The sequence below is a fragment of the Budorcas taxicolor genome, chromosome 8 (genome assembly GCF_023091745.1).
Source record: "Budorcas taxicolor isolate Tak-1 chromosome 8, Takin1.1, whole genome shotgun sequence".
Lineage (NCBI taxonomy): Eukaryota > Metazoa > Chordata > Mammalia > Artiodactyla > Bovidae > Budorcas > Budorcas taxicolor.
The window spans coordinates 28,365,528-28,382,237 of NC_068917.1; the positions used below are offsets into that span (position 1 = coordinate 28,365,528).

General features: G+C 37.2%; 1 protein-coding gene and 2 non-coding genes across 3 annotated transcripts in view; all 3 read left to right on the forward strand.

Moving 5' to 3' along the window:
• HAUS6 (HAUS augmin like complex subunit 6) overlaps window positions 1-16,710 on the forward strand; it is a 39,799-nt gene that overhangs the window by 22,663 nt on the left and 426 nt on the right. The window contains exons 12-16 of the mRNA XM_052645193.1: window positions 5,021-5,102; window positions 10,181-10,247; window positions 10,556-10,741; window positions 12,855-12,990; window positions 14,568-15,608. Of these exons, the coding sequence (XP_052501153.1) occupies window positions 5,021-5,102; window positions 10,181-10,247; window positions 10,556-10,741; window positions 12,855-12,990; window positions 14,568-15,608 (1,512 nt within the window). The remainder of the gene's footprint in view (window positions 1-5,020; window positions 5,103-10,180; window positions 10,248-10,555; window positions 10,742-12,854; window positions 12,991-14,567; window positions 15,609-16,710) is intronic.
• LOC128052896 (small Cajal body-specific RNA 8) lies at window positions 9,966-10,099 on the forward strand. The gene has a single exon (XR_008199856.1). It is a non-coding gene; the product is annotated as a small Cajal body-specific RNA 8 (non-coding RNA).
• Window positions 13,919-13,990, forward strand: TRNAC-GCA (transfer RNA cysteine (anticodon GCA)). Its single transcript has one exon. It is a non-coding gene; the product is annotated as a tRNA-Cys (tRNA).

Below are 16,710 nucleotides of genomic sequence, written 5' to 3' on the forward strand. Positions count from 1 at the left end.
TAATATCCTGTCTAGCAGGGTCATAGCTTTTCTTACAAGGAACAAGCGTCTTTTAATTTCATGGCTATAGTTACCATCTGCAGAGATTTTGGAACCCAAGAAAATAAAGTCTGTCACTGTTTCCATTGTTTCCCTACCTATTTGCCATGCAGTGATGGGACTGGATGCCATGATCTTTGTTTTTTGAAAGTTGAATGTTAAGCCAGCTTTTTCACTCTTCTCTTTCACTTTCATCAAGAGGCTCTTTAGTTCTTCGCTTTCTGCCATAAGGGTGGTGTCATCTGCCTATCTGAGGTTATTGATATTTTTCCCAGCAATCTTGATTCCAGCTTGTGTTTCATCCACACCAACATTTCACATGATGTACTCTGCATATAAATTAAATAAGGAGGGTGAAAATATACAGCCTTGACATACTTCTTTCCCAGTTTGAACCAGTCTGTTGTTTCATGTCCTGTTCTAACTGTTGCTTCTTGAACTGCATACAGATTTCTCAGGAGGCAGGTCAGGTGGTTTGGTATTCCCATCTCTTTAAGAATTTTCTACAGTTCGTTGTGATCCACACAGTCAAAGGCTTTGGTGTAGTCAATAAAGCAGAAATAGATGTTTTTCTGGACCTCTCTTGCTTTTTCCATGATCCAGCGGATGTTGGCAATTTGATCTCTGGTTCCTCTGCCTTTTCTAAGTCCAGCTTGAACATCTGAAAGTTCACGGTTCACATACTGTTGAGGCCTGGCTTGGACAATTTTGAGCCTTACTTTGCTAGTGTGTGAGAGGAAAGCAATTATGTGGTAGTTTGAGCATTCTTTGACATTGCCTTTCTTTGGGATTGGAATGAAAACTGACCTTTTCCAGTCCTGTGGCCACTGCTGAGTTTACCAACTTTGCTGGCATATTGAATGCAGCACTTTAACAGCATCATCATCTTTCAGGATTTGAAATAGCTCAACTGGAATTCCATCACCTCCACTAGCTTTGTTCATAGTGTTGCTTCCTAAGGCCCACTTGACTTCACATTCCAGGATGTCTGGCTCTAGGTAAGTGATCACACTATTGTGGTTATCTGGGTCATGAAGATCTTTTTTGTACAGTTCTTCTGTGTATTCTTGGCACCTCTTAATATCTTCTGCTTCTGTTAGGTCCACACCATTTCTTTCCTTTATTGAGCCCATCTTTGCATGAAATGTTCCTTTGGTATCTCTAATTTTCTTGACGAAATGTCTAGTCTTTCCCATTCTATTGTTTTCCTCTATTTCTTTGCATTGATTGCTGAGGAAGACTTTCTTATCTATCCTTGCTATTCTTTAGAACTCTGCATTCAGATGATTATATCTTTATTTTTCTCCTTTGCCTTTAGCTTCTCTTCTTTTCTCAGCTATTTGTAAGGCCTCTTCAGGCAATCATTTTCCCTTTTTGCATTTCTTTTTCTTGGGAATGGTCTTGATTGCTGTCTCCTGTACAACGTCACAAACCTCTATCCTTAGTTCTTCAGATACTCTATCAGATCTAATCCCTTGAATCTATTTGTCATTTCCACTGTATAATCGTAAGGGATTTGATTTAGGTCATACCTGAATGGTCTAGTGGTTTTCCCTACTTTGTTCAATTTCAGTCTGAATTTGGCAATAAGGAGCTCATGATACGAGCCACAGTCAGCTCCTAGTCTTGTTTTTGCTGACTGTATAGAGTTTCTCCATCTTCGGCTGCAAAGAATATAATGAATCTGATTTCGTTATTGACCATCTGGTGATGTCCATGTGTAGAGCTGTCTCTTGTGTTGTTGGAAGAGGGTGTTTGCTGTGACTAGTGCATTCTCTTGGCAAATCTCTGTTAGCCTTTGCCCTGCTTCATTTTGTACTCTAAGGCCAAATTTGCCTGTTACTCCAGGTATCTCTTGACTTACTAATTTTGCATTCCAGTCCCTATAATGAAAAGGACATCTGTTTTGGGTGTTAGTTCTAGAAGGTCTTGTAGATTTTCATAGAACTGTTCAATTTCAGCTTCTTCAGCATTTGTGGTTGGGGCATAGACTTGGATTAATGTGACATTGAATGGTTTGCCTTGGAAATAAAGAGAGATCATTCTGTGGTTTTTGAGAGTGCACCCAAAGACTGTATTTTGGACACTTTTATTGACTATGATGGCTACTCCATTTTTTCTAAGGGATTCTTGCCCACAGTAGTAGATATAATGGTCGTCTAAGTTAAATTCTCCCATTCCAGTCCATTTTAGTTTTCTGATTTCTAAAATATTGATGTTTACTCTTGCTATCTTCTATTTGACCACTTCCAATTTACCTTGATTCATGGACCTAACGTTCCAGGTTCCTATGCAATATTGTTTTTTACAGCATTGGACTTCTCTTCCACCACCAGTCACATCCACAACTGGGTGTTGTTTTTGCTTTGGCTCCGTCTCTTCATTCTTTCTGGTGTTATTCTCCACTCTTCTGTGGGTGCCTACTGACCTGGAGGGTTCATCCTTCAGTGTTGTAACTTTTTGCCTTTTCATACTGTACATGGGGTTCTCAAGGCAAGAATACTGAAGTGATTTGCATTCTCTTCTCCAGTGGACCACGTTTTGTCAGAACTCTCCACCATGAGCCATCTGTCTTGGGTGGCCCCACACCCCACACGGCATGGCTTCTAGTTTCACTGAGTTAGACAAAATTTCCATTACTTTTTAGAAATCACATATAAGTGAACCATATAGTATTTGTCTTTCTCTGACTAATTTCAATAAACCTAATATTCTTTAGGTCCATCCATGTTGTGGAAATGGCAATGTTTTACTCTTTTATGGCTGAGAAATATTCATATAAATATCCATTATGTCTGCATGTGTGCTATGTTGCTTCAGTTGTGCCTGACTCTTTGTGATGCTATGGACTGTAGCCTGCCAGGCTCCCCTGTCCATGGGATTATCCAGGCAAGAATACTGGAGTGGGTTGCCATGCCCTCCTCCAGGGGATCTTCCCCACCCAGGGTATGAACCTGAGTCTCCTGCAGCTCTTGCATTGCAGGCAGATTCTTGACTGCTGAGCCACTGGGGAAGCCCAAAATATCCATTATATATATATATGTGTGTATATATATATATACACATATAGATATACATACACACACACATATATATACATATATATGCGCATTTATACCACTTTCTTCGTAAGCCAGTAATCTGTTGATGGACACTTGGTTTGCTTCTATGTCTTAACTATTATAAATAGTGCTGCTATGAACATTGAGGTGCATGTGTTTTTTCAAATTAGAGTTTTTGTTTTTTCTGCATATATATCCAGGAGTGGAGTTGCTGGATCAAATGGTAGTTTTGCTTTTAGATTTGTAAGGCATCTCCATATGTTTTCTATAGTTGCTGCACCAGTTTACATTCCTCTGTGTAGGAGGGTTCCCTTGTGTCCACATCCTCTCCAGCATTTATTATTTGTAGATTTTTTTATGGTAGCCATTCTAACCAGTGTGAGGTTGATATTGTGGTGTTGATTTGCACTTCTCTAATAGTTAGTAATGTTGAGCATATTTTCGTGTGTCTGTTGACTATCTGTATGTCTTCTTTGGAGAAATGTCTTCTTTACTTTTGAATGATAGATTGGTTATAAGATTCAAGATCAAGACTAATTTTTCCTTGAGACTTTGATAATATGCCATCATTACTTTCTGCCTTCTTTTTGAAACATTTGCTGTCAGTCTAATTGTCATTCATTTGTAGGTAATTTTTGATCTCTGGTTGCTTTTAAGACTTCTATTTATTTATTTTTTAAAAGAGTTTTCTATCTATTTATTTATTTATGGCTGCATTTGGTCTTTGTTGCTCTGTTGGCTTTCTCCAATTGGAGTGAACAGGGGCTACTCTTTGTTGCGGAGCACAGGCCATAGGGCACGTGGGTTTCAGTGGCTGCAGCACATTGTCTCAGCAGTTGTGGCTCATGGGCTCTAGAGGGTGGGCGTAGTAGTTGTGGCACACAGGCTTAGTTACCTCACGACATGTGAGATCTTCCTGGACCAGGGATCTTCCTGGACCAGGGATCAAACCAAAGTCCCCTGCATTGGAAGGCAGATTCTTAACCTCTGAACCACCAGGGAAACCCTGGAATGGTTTATAAATAACAGAAACTACATCATCATTAGTAGGTTCAAAAGCTTAGGACATTGAAAATGTTAAAAGGTGGCATTATGATGAATTAAAAGAAAACTTTACAATACACATTGGTTTCTTATATAGTAACACCCTGGACATGTATAAATGATCTTTCAGAATCAAACATGTTGAAAGAAGAGGAGCTTCTGGAATATCTAATCCTTTCACATACAGCCATGACTTCCTTCAATTTTATTTCCTGTCATGCTTCTCCACTAGATATATGCTATGCCCTGGCACACCAAACGTGCACCTTATTCTCCTAGTACTTTGATGGCTTCTTCATGTTCCCTACTCTGGACCAGGTGCCTTTCTGCCTTCTTGCATTCTGTGTGCACTTGTATTATAATACTATAATAATATGTCATAATGCTTTTCTTATCAATAGTCTCTCCTATACTGATTTCTTGAAGGCAAGTCTCCATTTAAAATTTTTTTCCCCATTGTTAGTACTGCAGTGACATAGTTATTAAATGGTATGTTGAAGAATAAATACATAGCAGTTGATGTTGTAGATGCTGGGTTAAACTATGCTAAGTACTATAACTTTTTGGCTGGTTTATTTGGTAAGTGCATTGTCTGTGTACTTAAACATGAAACATGGCTATATATAATACTAGGGAATTGTGGATTGTCCCTTTTGGGGAAACTTTGTGTGAGCTATCTTTTTAGAAGAGCCTGTTGTACATATTCTCCATCACTGTCATGTGTATTACTTTATAGTTAATAATTGAATAATTATCTTTTCCTATTAGCATTTATTTTATTTTTTTATTTTCTTCTGTTTAGAACTTCAAGAGAGCTCTAAATATTAGAATGTACAAGCATAATTAAAGAGTAATTAATTTTTCTATTCCTTTAGTTACACCTAAGCAACATATCCAGGAAAATAATTGCAGAAGAGCAAGTGATACACTGGAAACTAAATCTGATCCAGCCAACAGGTAAAACAGATTTGATTTTCGTATTGATTATTTTTCCTCTTCATTAATTTTAGTTCCATCTTCAGCCAGTTTTCAAGCTTCTCTATCTAGTATGGGATAGCTTATAACTTTCTTCTCTTAATCAGATGGTGTTTTCCCACTGTGGATCCCTTTTTTCTGGAAAGATTCAACATTTCTGATGCATGGTCATTTTTTCCTCTTCTGTTCTTATCTAAATGTCAAAACTCATGGGGATTACCTAATTTTTGAAGAGAAAGATATATATGAAAATTATCTAATACAAGTTTGGGGATTTTCGCATTTTTGTGTCTGTGAACTTTGAAGTCACTTGTTGACTGCTGACTAAATCCAAGTGTTTAGGGACTTCTGAAATTACCTAGATGGTGGTTTTCAGTCTGTGTCCTGCAGCTCCCTCCAATGCTGTGGATGAGTCAGACTTAGTCTGTGGCTGTTCCATCCTTTGCCACTTCAACCTGAGCAGCTTACTTTTATCTGTATTGTATATTGGGGTTTTATATGCCATTTGATAGAAAGAGTTCTATGCTTAAAATTTTTTTGGGGGGAAGACTTCTGATTCAATCGAATCCCCAAGTTTAGCATGATTAAGCTGAACCTAGTTAGTTTATTATAACTAACTAGTAGTAGTCTTATTTTATTTATTGCCTTTTTTTCTGTACTGTTCTATTTTGGCCCTTAAATAAACTGACGTCAGATTATAAAAGCAAAAATCTCTAAATGTGTATATGTTTCTCCTTTAATAAACATTATTAACTAGCAGTCAAATACAGACATCCTAAACAGATTCCTTTTTTCTTGTTTTTTTGATTACCATTCAATTTAAATAGGTGTCTTTTAGTTCACGTTCCCCATTTTAATGAGGCACAGGTACGGAAACAAAATACTTAGAATAATTCTAAAAATAAGATTCTAAATTTTAGGTGACTTCAGGCCTCCTGCATTTTGTACGCTCTTAGTAAGTTATAATAATTTAAAACACCATCAGTTCAGTTCAGTTGTGCAGTTGTGTCTGACTCTTTGTGACCCCTGCAGCACGCCAGGTTTCCTTGTCTATCACCAACTCCCAGAACTTGCTCAAACTTGTGTCCATCGACTCGGTGATGCCATCCAGCCATCTCATCCTCTGTCGTCCCCTTCTCCTCCTGCCTTCAGTCTTGCCCAGCATCAGAGTCTTTTCAGTGCTTCGCATCAGGTGGCCAGAGTACTGGAGTTTCAGCTTCAGCATCAGTCCTTCCAGTGAATATTCAGGACTGATTTCCTTTAGGATGGACTGGTTTGATCTCCTTGCCATCCAAGGGACTCTCAAAAGTTGTCTCCAACACCACAGTTCAAAAAACACCATAACCAGAGTTAAAACTTAAATGTGAAATTATGCTATTGGCAGTTTCCTCTGCAGTAATTTTCTGTTCATAGAAGGTCGAGACTACTTGTGAAATAATTTTACTTTTGTTTTTAGCTATGGATGTGATGTTGATTTTCTAAATACCTAAAAGAAATTTAATGAAATATTCAGTGAAGACCTGGTATTAAAGAAACTGAAGTTATTGGGCTTGCTGATTTTACCCTCTTATCACAGTTGTTCCTAAAGCATGCCTCTTAGAGGGAAATAGTTGGTGCTCCCAGTCTCAGTTATTTTTTTCATGTCTTTTCTTGAGAGAACAAATTTATTTTGGTTAACGTCTCTTGCTGGACTAAAGATTAATGGAGTTAGTAGAGTAATTTACAAATCTGATTTTATTTTTGAACAACATGAATCTTAAGATTCTTTCTTGAGGTAGAATTTTGTACTAAGACGTACTATCAGAATTCTACAGGAGCCAGACACTTAGTCCTTAAAAATTTAATTCAAATAGAATTCTCTTAAAATAGGAAAAAGTTGTTTTAAATAATTTTCAGTTCCTCCTTTATCCTCTTTCAAGCTCCTGGAGCTTTTAACTGCCTTGGGATACTTAATTTTACTTACAGGTTGGGATATTAAAAGAAGGTAGAGGAAGGGTTTTGGTGATGAAGGATAAATGCTTAATGGGAAATGAAAGTTTATTACTGCTTAATAGAAGAATAGAAGAGAGGTGAAGAGTTGAATTACTGAGATGTAGAAGTAAAATTTCTTCTCAGAATTGTTTATTAGAAAAGGTATTTTGTAATAAAATGTTTCATGTGTAATGCGGGTAGATTGCACTTAAAGAAATACCCCTTTTTGGCATACAGTACAGCTGTTACACTAAATATTTATAGAGCCATCATCTTACATCAGTGTCACTGTAGTTAATTGGGAAATGCATATGTGAAAATGGTTAAGCTATTCAGTTAAAAAACGTGAAATGAATGTAGTTTTTAGAGTAAGTGTGTTGTTTGACTTTTCACAAGTACTAAAATATAAAGAGTCTTCTCCATAAATCTCATGGCTTGGTTTTGATCAGAGTGATGGAGGCTTCACTATACCTACAATCAGAATTCAATAATTGGTGATGCCTTTGCTGCACACTGTGGGTAGTACCTTTCTTTGTAATGGTTTCTGGAAAGGAGGTTTCCATGATATTTCTAGTGGTGGTGATGCAGTTCTTCTAGACCTTTAAACTCTAGAGTTTCTCCTTTATTGCACTTCAAAGATAGGGCAGTGTGATATTGCATGCATTCCAAATAAACATCCTTAGACTTAGAAATTGAATTCTAATCTCATTTTATTATTTCCTTCTTCTTTAATTATTTCTCTGTTAATTGTAGACATATTGTAACAACAACAACAAATGAAAAATTCAAAAAACTGGCCAAAATTTCTAACAAATCACTTTTCAGATTCTTTCCCAAGTTCTTTTTAGACTTTACTTATAATTTTAGTTCTATTCAAAGCATGAATATAGTCTTGTATTCTAAAATACAAAATTTCCCAACATTATCATAGCATAAATGCATTTTTTTAAGTTTGTGTATGTGTTTAACATTATATAACCACTTAAAATGCTTTGTAATATTTCATTTATTTTTAGACTTTCGGTTTTCCTTAAAATTTTACTATAAAAAGCATGTATTTTTTCTTTTGGAAGTGCTTTTAAGGTAAATTTCCACTATGGGATCAGTACCCTTTTTATCTGGATTTCTTGGGCCTCGGTTTTGGCATGGCAAGTGGGTAGAGAGCAAAGACTGAGCCAGGGCTCAATTCAATTTAAAGTTGAATTGAATACTAGCAAGACTAACAGCACGTTGCCACTTGAGAAATGAGAGAGAAGAGGTATAGAATGTGGTTTCATTTTCCTCTCTTATGAGACTCTGCGAGAATGATTCAAATAGAAAAATTTGGTGGCATCTATAGAACCTCATCTTCAAGTGGCATTTATTCATTGATCAATCTATCCATTAATCAATTTATCCATTTATCAGTTACAAATATGTGTGGTACTACCAAGTGCCAGGCACTGTTAGGACTTGGGAATAGCCTTTGGTAAGATATAGTCTTTGTCCTCAAGGAGCTCACCAGTCTTTTGGTGGCATCTTAGCGGTGTTTGTCCATAACTTGCTGGCCCTGCTTTAAAGGGCTTTCTGATCGTTTTCTTGTTAAGTTTGGTGAAGAATTTGGATGAAGTCACACTAGATAGTAATTACTCATCTTTTTCTCTAGATATCTAGATCATATCCTGTCAAGACAAAGTTGAGGCTTGAGCAATTTCAGTGATTTTTGAATTATGTTTGGAAGGTAGATTTCAAGAAGGGCACATTTGAAAAAGTTTGAAAGGAATATTTGCTATTATGTGAAATATTTGCAAAGCTGTTAGTTTTGTACTTTTCTGTGAACAGAAAGGAAAAAATCAGCATGCTTGATGTTGAAAGTGGTAATCCTACCTTTCACTTTACCTGTAAAGCTTTTGGTCAGTGAGCAGACCCAATCCATGATTGAATTTGAAAGCACTTTCAAGATGAAGATAAATGATTAAAGTTATCGTTACTTTGAAGGCTTAAAAAATATTTAATACCCTCTTTTGTAATTATAGTAAAAAGATGCGTAAAGTTTTCAAAAGGGGCAAGAGAATCTAAGAGATTAAGGAACACTATGTGTAGAATGCGTGCTTGCGTGCTTAGTCGCTTCAGTTGTGTCGGACTCTTTGCAGCCCTGTGGGCCATGACCTGTCAGGTTCCTCTGTCCATGTGATTCTCCAGACAAGAATACAGGAGTGGGTTGCCATTTCCTTCTCTGACCTGAGACAAGTCAAAACGTGTAGAATAGGACTTCCTAAGTGGTCAGTGGTAAAGAACTCACCTGCCAATGCAGGAGACATAAGAGACGCTGGTTCGATCCCTGGGTTGTAAGATCCCCTGGAGGAGGGCATGGCAACCCACTCCAGTATTCTTGGCTGGAGAATCCTGAGCCCACCGGGCTCGGGATCACAAAGAGTTGGATCCAACTGAAGCAACTTAGCATGCACACAGGGGTAGAATGTCACAAATTAAAAGTTTTATGACTTTACTATAATATATTTGCCATAGAAAATTCAGCATAAGAGAAATTGCTTTTGGACCTGAAATATCCGAAGAAGCTTACAGTTTCTGCTACAATGCTTCTGTTATCTGAAGCCTGAAAGAAAGTGAAAGTGAAGTCGCTTGTTGGACTCTTTGCCACCCCATGGATTGTAGCCTATCAGGCTGCTCAGTTCATGGAATTTTCCAGGCAAGAGTACTGGAGTGGGTTGCCATTTCCTTTTCTGTGGGATCTTCTGGCAATAATGTGATTCTAGTTAACTGAATTTGTTTTTACCCTGCACTCAAGTTTCTGAGTGTTCATCAAGTCATCTAACCTGTGTAAAAAATGCTGTTGACTTAAAATACATAGTGGGTAAGGAAAATGTTCAAATTTGGGAGGCTGATACACAAATTGGGCTGAAGTACTGCTCTAATTGTCACTATACCTCCCTAGAATAATACACTGCCTTTTGATGACCGGGACGAATTGAGAGAAATCGTAACGGACAGATACGGGGCAGACAGTTTCTTTAGAATATTCAGATATATCAAGTGAATGGAATTGTTTCTTATTCATAACTTGGATTTAATAATATTTTTCCTTTTAGCCCTGCTTCTTTCCTGTTACAGCCGGTTCCACCATTAGGTGGAGACATTGTTACATTACTTGAAAAGGTACGTTTTAAAACAATTTAAAATTAATTCTGACCATAGTTATTTATGATAAAATATTCTTTACTTTTGTTTATATCTCAAATTAAATTTCTGTTTTCACACTTCCCTGTTTGTGAACATTATGTACCATTCCTATTTATATATTTTTTACTACTTCTAAATGGGAATATTGGAATTTTAAAATTGCGTCACTGAACATAGTTTTTATAGTAATGTTAACTTTTTATAGGTTCATGATAACTCTAGAACCTCTAATAAAGATCAGGTACCATTATTAAGTTTTTAACATTACACACTATCTTTTTCAGGACACGAAGTTGATAACTATTAGAGAGAAAAATGAAACAGTTCCTAAGAAAACACTAGAATTTAAAGTGGAAGACTCTTCATCATCAAATATTGCAAAGAATACTGATAGTAGTGCATGTGGAGGGTCTCTGCCAGCTAAAAAAAGCAATCCATTCCAGAAAGAGCAAGATCATCTGGTAGAAGAGGTTAGAAAAAGATTGTAATAAGTATACTGATATGTTATTTTCTCGATGGTATTGGGGTTATAAGTGAAGTATAGTTAATTATTGATTAACTAGGGGTATTTTTGGAAAGGAGGTCACAGATTATTATGTGACAAAAGCAAAGTTTGTCCTCCCCTAAAGTAGGAAACATATAATGAAGTAAACTTACTTAGTTAAGATTACATCCATGGTTTAGAACCCATGTACCATTCTATAACTATCCAAGAGTGTAAAAATAATACATGTATAATATTTTTTGAATTAATCATTATATAAATTGTTAGATAGATAATACCCAATGATTATACTTTATTAAAATACTCTTATCTGTTTCTTAGCTGAGCTTCCTCTGTTTTTGAATTTTAGAACAAAGGCTATACAATATGTATTATCACTAAGCAAAAGTTTTGTCCTGCTTTTTAAATATTTCAGAAGTGAATAAATGCGTGATTGTTTATGATCTTGGTTTTCTTAACCAGCTCTGTTCCTTAATACTTTTCTACTTTTCACTGATAAGTGACCATATAATACTACTAATGCTGAGTATTAGAACTCACTTTATATAAATTAAATGGCTAGGCTATTTTTTAATGTTATTTTTATTACATATTTCCCATTGTTTGAATTTGGATAAACAGCGGGGCAGTATATCAGCTGTTTTACGTTCCTGAGCAACTGAAAGAAAATTTTGGTTTAGTGCATATTGATTCATTCATTGTTTCATGGTCTCTAAGTATTTTTAAATCTCTAAAATTTTGTTGTTTCTCTGTATTAGCTGATTGACTGTGTACTAAAGAAAAGATGGTTAGTCATTCTTTTTTTCTTTCCTGATATGGGAGGAAAGGCACGTTTTTTGGCTAAAAGAATTGATAGTAGCAGTGGTATGAGGAGGGAGGGAAGAGGAGAGTCCTAACATCTGATAAAGCTCTGAAAAGTGAAATTAATTCTATTAGTGTTTATGACAGGGCTTCCCTGGTGTCTCAGTGGTAAAGAATCTGCCTGCTGATGTAGGAGACTCGGGTTCAATCTCTGGATTGGGAAGATCCTCTGAAGAAGAAAATGACAACCCACTCCAGTATTCTTGCTCAGGAAATCCCATGGATAGAGGAGCCTGGTGGGGTTGCATACAGTCCGTGGGGTTGCAAATGAATCAGACACAACTTAGTGACTAAACAATAAGAGTGGTGTTTATGACAAGGAATATTTAGTGTTAGAATTCTAAGAAGCCATCTCTTTTCATGGAGGAGGGTGAACTGGACTCAGTTTGATTATGGTTGTAGGCAGTTTCTTTTTTAAGAATCTCAGGGTACAGAGATTTTAACTTGCTTATTTTTGTTTTCTGGTTTTATGAAAATTTAGTATAGAGTGCTATTTTCATATTGTACACATTTCTCTATTTTAAAAATATATTCCTATGTTTTGTTCATTAATTTATGTCTGATGGTGAGGTTACTGAGAAAGAAGTATGTTGTCACCATAATGTACTCTATTAATAGAGGTGCCACTGTTCAGTGGACTTTAAGAAGAACCATGTATGCTTTTTTTTTGTGTGTGTGAAGTCGCTCAGTTGTGTCCGACTCTCTGCGACCCCATGGACTGCAGCCTGCCAGGCTCCTCTGTCCATGGGATTTTCCAGGCAAGAATACTGGAGTGGGCTGCCATTTCCTTCTCCAGAGGATCTTCCCAACCCAGGGATCGAACCTGGGTCTCTCACATTGTAGGCAGATGCTTTTACCATCTGAGCCACCAGGGAAGTCCTAGAACTGGTCATTTTAGTAGATATGGAATTGTGAAGCTCATAAGTGTGGCAGATAGCTCAGATCACTGCAGTCAGAACTATCTGTGTCTAAATCTTTGCAGGTATAAAGATTTATCTTTTTCTCTATGTAACAGGATATTCATTTAAGATAAGCAGGGAGGAAATGGGTTTGGGGTTTGAGTTCGCCTTATAGGACTGTGCTTATATAGTCTGTGTGAAGTGTCTGGGAGCTACATTGTTGAGCTTATTTTTGTGCATGTTGCTGTCATTATGGCTTTTGTTGTAGTCTACCAGTGGGGTTTATATTTTTGATTTACTTTTTCTTTTCTGTTTTAGGTTGCAGGGGCAGTTTTATCTAATTCACCACAGCTCTCTGAAGGAAAAGAAGTAAAATTAGAAGAACTAATTGACTCTCTAATTTCTAACCCGTTCTTAACAAGGAGTCAAATTCCCCGAACTCCAGAAAACTTGAGTAAGTTAATAATGCTTTTGGTCACTTTTCTTTTTTAGACATACTACTGTTAGAACCATGGTCTGACAGATCTTCTGAAATTCACTTTAAAATTGTTTTCTGTATCTTTCAGTTTAGTGGCATTGGCTATATTTGTTTTGATGTGGGGGACTTTCATTGAAATACTGTGAGCACTGTCACTTGTATGGCAGTCCTTCAGCAGTATTATTTTGCCCTGATAACTATACAGTTTTATTTTTGTTGTTTTACTTGGCTTTTTCCTGGAAAATATTTTAGCTGATTACTTAAAAAAAAATCCTCTGCCTCCACATCTGATTTGTGATCAACATTTATAGAGTTGTTGTTTAGTTGCTAAGTGTTGTCTGACTCTTCTATGTGACCCCATGGACTGTTGCCTGCTAGGCTCCTCTGTCCATGGGATCTCCCAGGCAAGGATACTGTAGTAGGTTGCCATTTCCTTCTCTAGGGGATCTCCTTAACCCGGGATCAAACCCATGTCTCCTGCATTGGCAGGCAGATTCTTTACCACTGAGCCACCTGGGAAGCCCACTTACAGAGTATGGAGGCTATATTCTTCTAGTCAACAACCAGCAGCATCAGCCAAAAACTGTGTGTACAGAGATCTCATCTATTGCTCCCAAGCTAGTCAGACTCCCCAGTAGTTTCTTCTTACAACCTGTATCGTGTAGGCAAAGTTCTGATATTCTTGTCCTCATGTAGGCACATCATCCTGGGTGAGTGAGTAAGTGTAATTTCCATTATACTACTAGAAATGACATATTGAAAGTTAAATGGATTCAGTTCAGGTTGAACCTAGCCACTGTATAGGTTGGTGTTTGGCAAACTACATCTTGCGAACCACATTGGCCCACTGTATGTTTTTATAAATAAAGTTGTTTTGAACACAACCTTGTTCATTTGTTGGGCTTCCCTGGTGGCTCAGAGGTTAAAGCATCTGCTTGCAATGCAGGAGACCCAGGTTCGATCCCTGGGTTGGGAAGATCCCCTGGAGAAGGAAATGGCAACCCACTCCAGTATTCTTGCCTGGAGAATCCCAGGGACAGAGGAGCCTGGTAGGCTACAGTCCATGGGGTTGCAAAGAGTCGGACACAACTGAGCGACTTCACTTTCTTTCTTTCTTTGTTCATTTCTCAGCATATCTTTTATGGCTGCTTTCACACACATAACAGTGACAGAACTGAACAGTTGCCACAGACAAGATGGTGTGCAAAACCTGATGTATTACTATTTGGCCCTTTATAGAAAAAGTTTGCTGAACCCCGGCCTAGATGGACAAGAAAATATCTTTTAAACACATGTAATTTGTATGTGCTGTGTGAAAGTATATGCATATTTCAGGAACAGCTTCTGTTTATTGTGTGATCGTTTGGCGATGGGTTTCTTTGATGTTGTTGGGCTTTGGTAATATTGTGGAGCCTTGTCATTCAGCTGGCATACCTATGAACATATACTGAGTCAGCAGCTTTATCTTGAGCACTAGAAATGAAATGTTTAAATGCATGTTCTGTTTGGGAATTTATTAGCAACTTGTGTTATTTCCCTCTTCATTTAATTAGTAAGTGAAATTCGGAGCTCATGGAGAAAAGCTGTTGATATAGAAGATAATGGAAGTACAGAACCAATGCAAGTGGATACTGAACATAGAGAAGAATTGCCAGAATCCTTACCTGTGGTGCATAATCAAAAAGAGTTTAGCATGGCCAGTTTCTTGTCAGCAGCCACTGTGTCCGATTCTAGTCATTCTCATCTGCCTGAAGAGAAAGTTGTTTCAGATTGCCTCAGGTGTGTGCCTCAGAAACCCGTGGTGACCACTTGCATAGGTGAACCAGCAACACAAAATCCATCAGATTTGTTAAATAAGGACATAATTTGTATGCAGGATTTGGACTGTACAACTTTACAGAACAAACTTTTAGAAACTAGCCAAATAGAGACATTTTCCCCTGCTGTAGGCAATAGAAGAAATGTGTTAGGTAGCAGTGAAGAAGATAATATTAAAATATCAGACCAGTCAAAAGCTTCTTACGAAGACTTTTCCATGTATAACAGTATGTTATGGAACTGTTTTCAGGTATCAAGTGGAATTAGTTCCAGTTTTAAAGATGGTGATTTTGGCATATTACATGAAACTCTTCCAGAAGTTGGTCACATAAGTCTTATTAGCCCCAGTAGTACAGAGGCCACTTTTAAATTGGAACCAAATAGTCCTATGCACAGTGGCATTTTCACAGATGTTGTGGGAGAAAAACAGACTACTCCAGAATCAGACTTCAATTTACAGGCTACTTGCAGTGGATATGAGGCTCTGAAGAAATCTCCGTCCGAGCGAAGGGAAGAAATTTACCTCTCTAATCCTGAAATACTTGAAAGACACAAACCAGAATTGAGCCTTACTCCCCAAAAGATGCAGACTGATGATATGCTTAATTTTTTGGGCATTCATGATTTGCACATTGACTATACAAAACCATCTTCACGCATGTCCCTTGGTGAAAGAAAACGGTCTCTTTCACCACTAATTAAGTTTTCTCCAGTGGAAGAAAGATTGAAGACCGCAATACCATGTAACCTTGGAGAACTTCTACCTGATTTAACAGGTAAGATTTAACTAGATGTGGCATATTGACCTGCTGAAAGTTTTCTTTCAGCTTCTCGTAAAAATAGTATTCAGTGAACATTACACAATCTTGTTAATGTGACAGAATATATTCCTTATTCCTTCAGTCAGGATGAGAAAAGTGAACCCATCATTTTTATGGGTACTTTCAGAATCTCTTGTGATGAGATGATGTATAAGGCTTACAACTGGTATGGGACAGGGGTGGAAAACAAAACCAAAATCCTGGAACCTGTTGAAAATAGATCTTGTCAGAATCTTCACTAATGGAAGATGGTTCTAAACATGTTGAGAAATATCTCAAAACTTATAGTATCTATGATTTGCTTTATGGTAATTTGATGGGGGTGTGGTAACAAGATGGGTCAGTGTACTACTTTCCTAGGGCTGCCACAACAAAGTACCACAAACTTGGTGGCTTAAGACAACAGAAATTTTTTTGTCTCTGGAGGAAACAAGTTTTGGAGGGTAGTATTCAGGCTCATGGTGTTGGCATGACCATGTCCCCTCTGAAATCACCGAGAATGATCCTTGACTTTTCTAGCTTCTGATGCTCCCAGGTGTTCTTTAGCTTGTGGCAGTGTAGTTCATCTCTGCCTCCACTTGTACACGGCATTCTCCCCTGCGTTCTATGTACCTTCTTATAAGGATACTCATCGTATAGACTAACAGCCCATTGTGCTCCCATCCTACTCTTAACTGAATATGTCTGCAGTGACCCTGTTTCCAAATAAAGCCATATTCTGAGGTACAGGGGTGAGAACTTCAACATCAGGTACAGAACATGTACTTCAACATGAGGTACAGAAGTTAGAACTTCTTTTGGAAGGGACACAGTTCAACTTGTAACAATTAGTATTAATAATTATTGAAGCTGGATGGCAGATAAGTTTGGCTGATCATAAAGAGTTAAAAACAATTGCTCTTGGAACTGTATTCAATCTTATAATAACCTATAATGGAAAATAATGGAAAAATATGTAGTATAGTATGAAATATGTATAATGTGTAATATGTTATAAAAATATAAAATCAATATAATATAGGTAGTAAGAAATATATAAATCACTTTGTCCACCTAA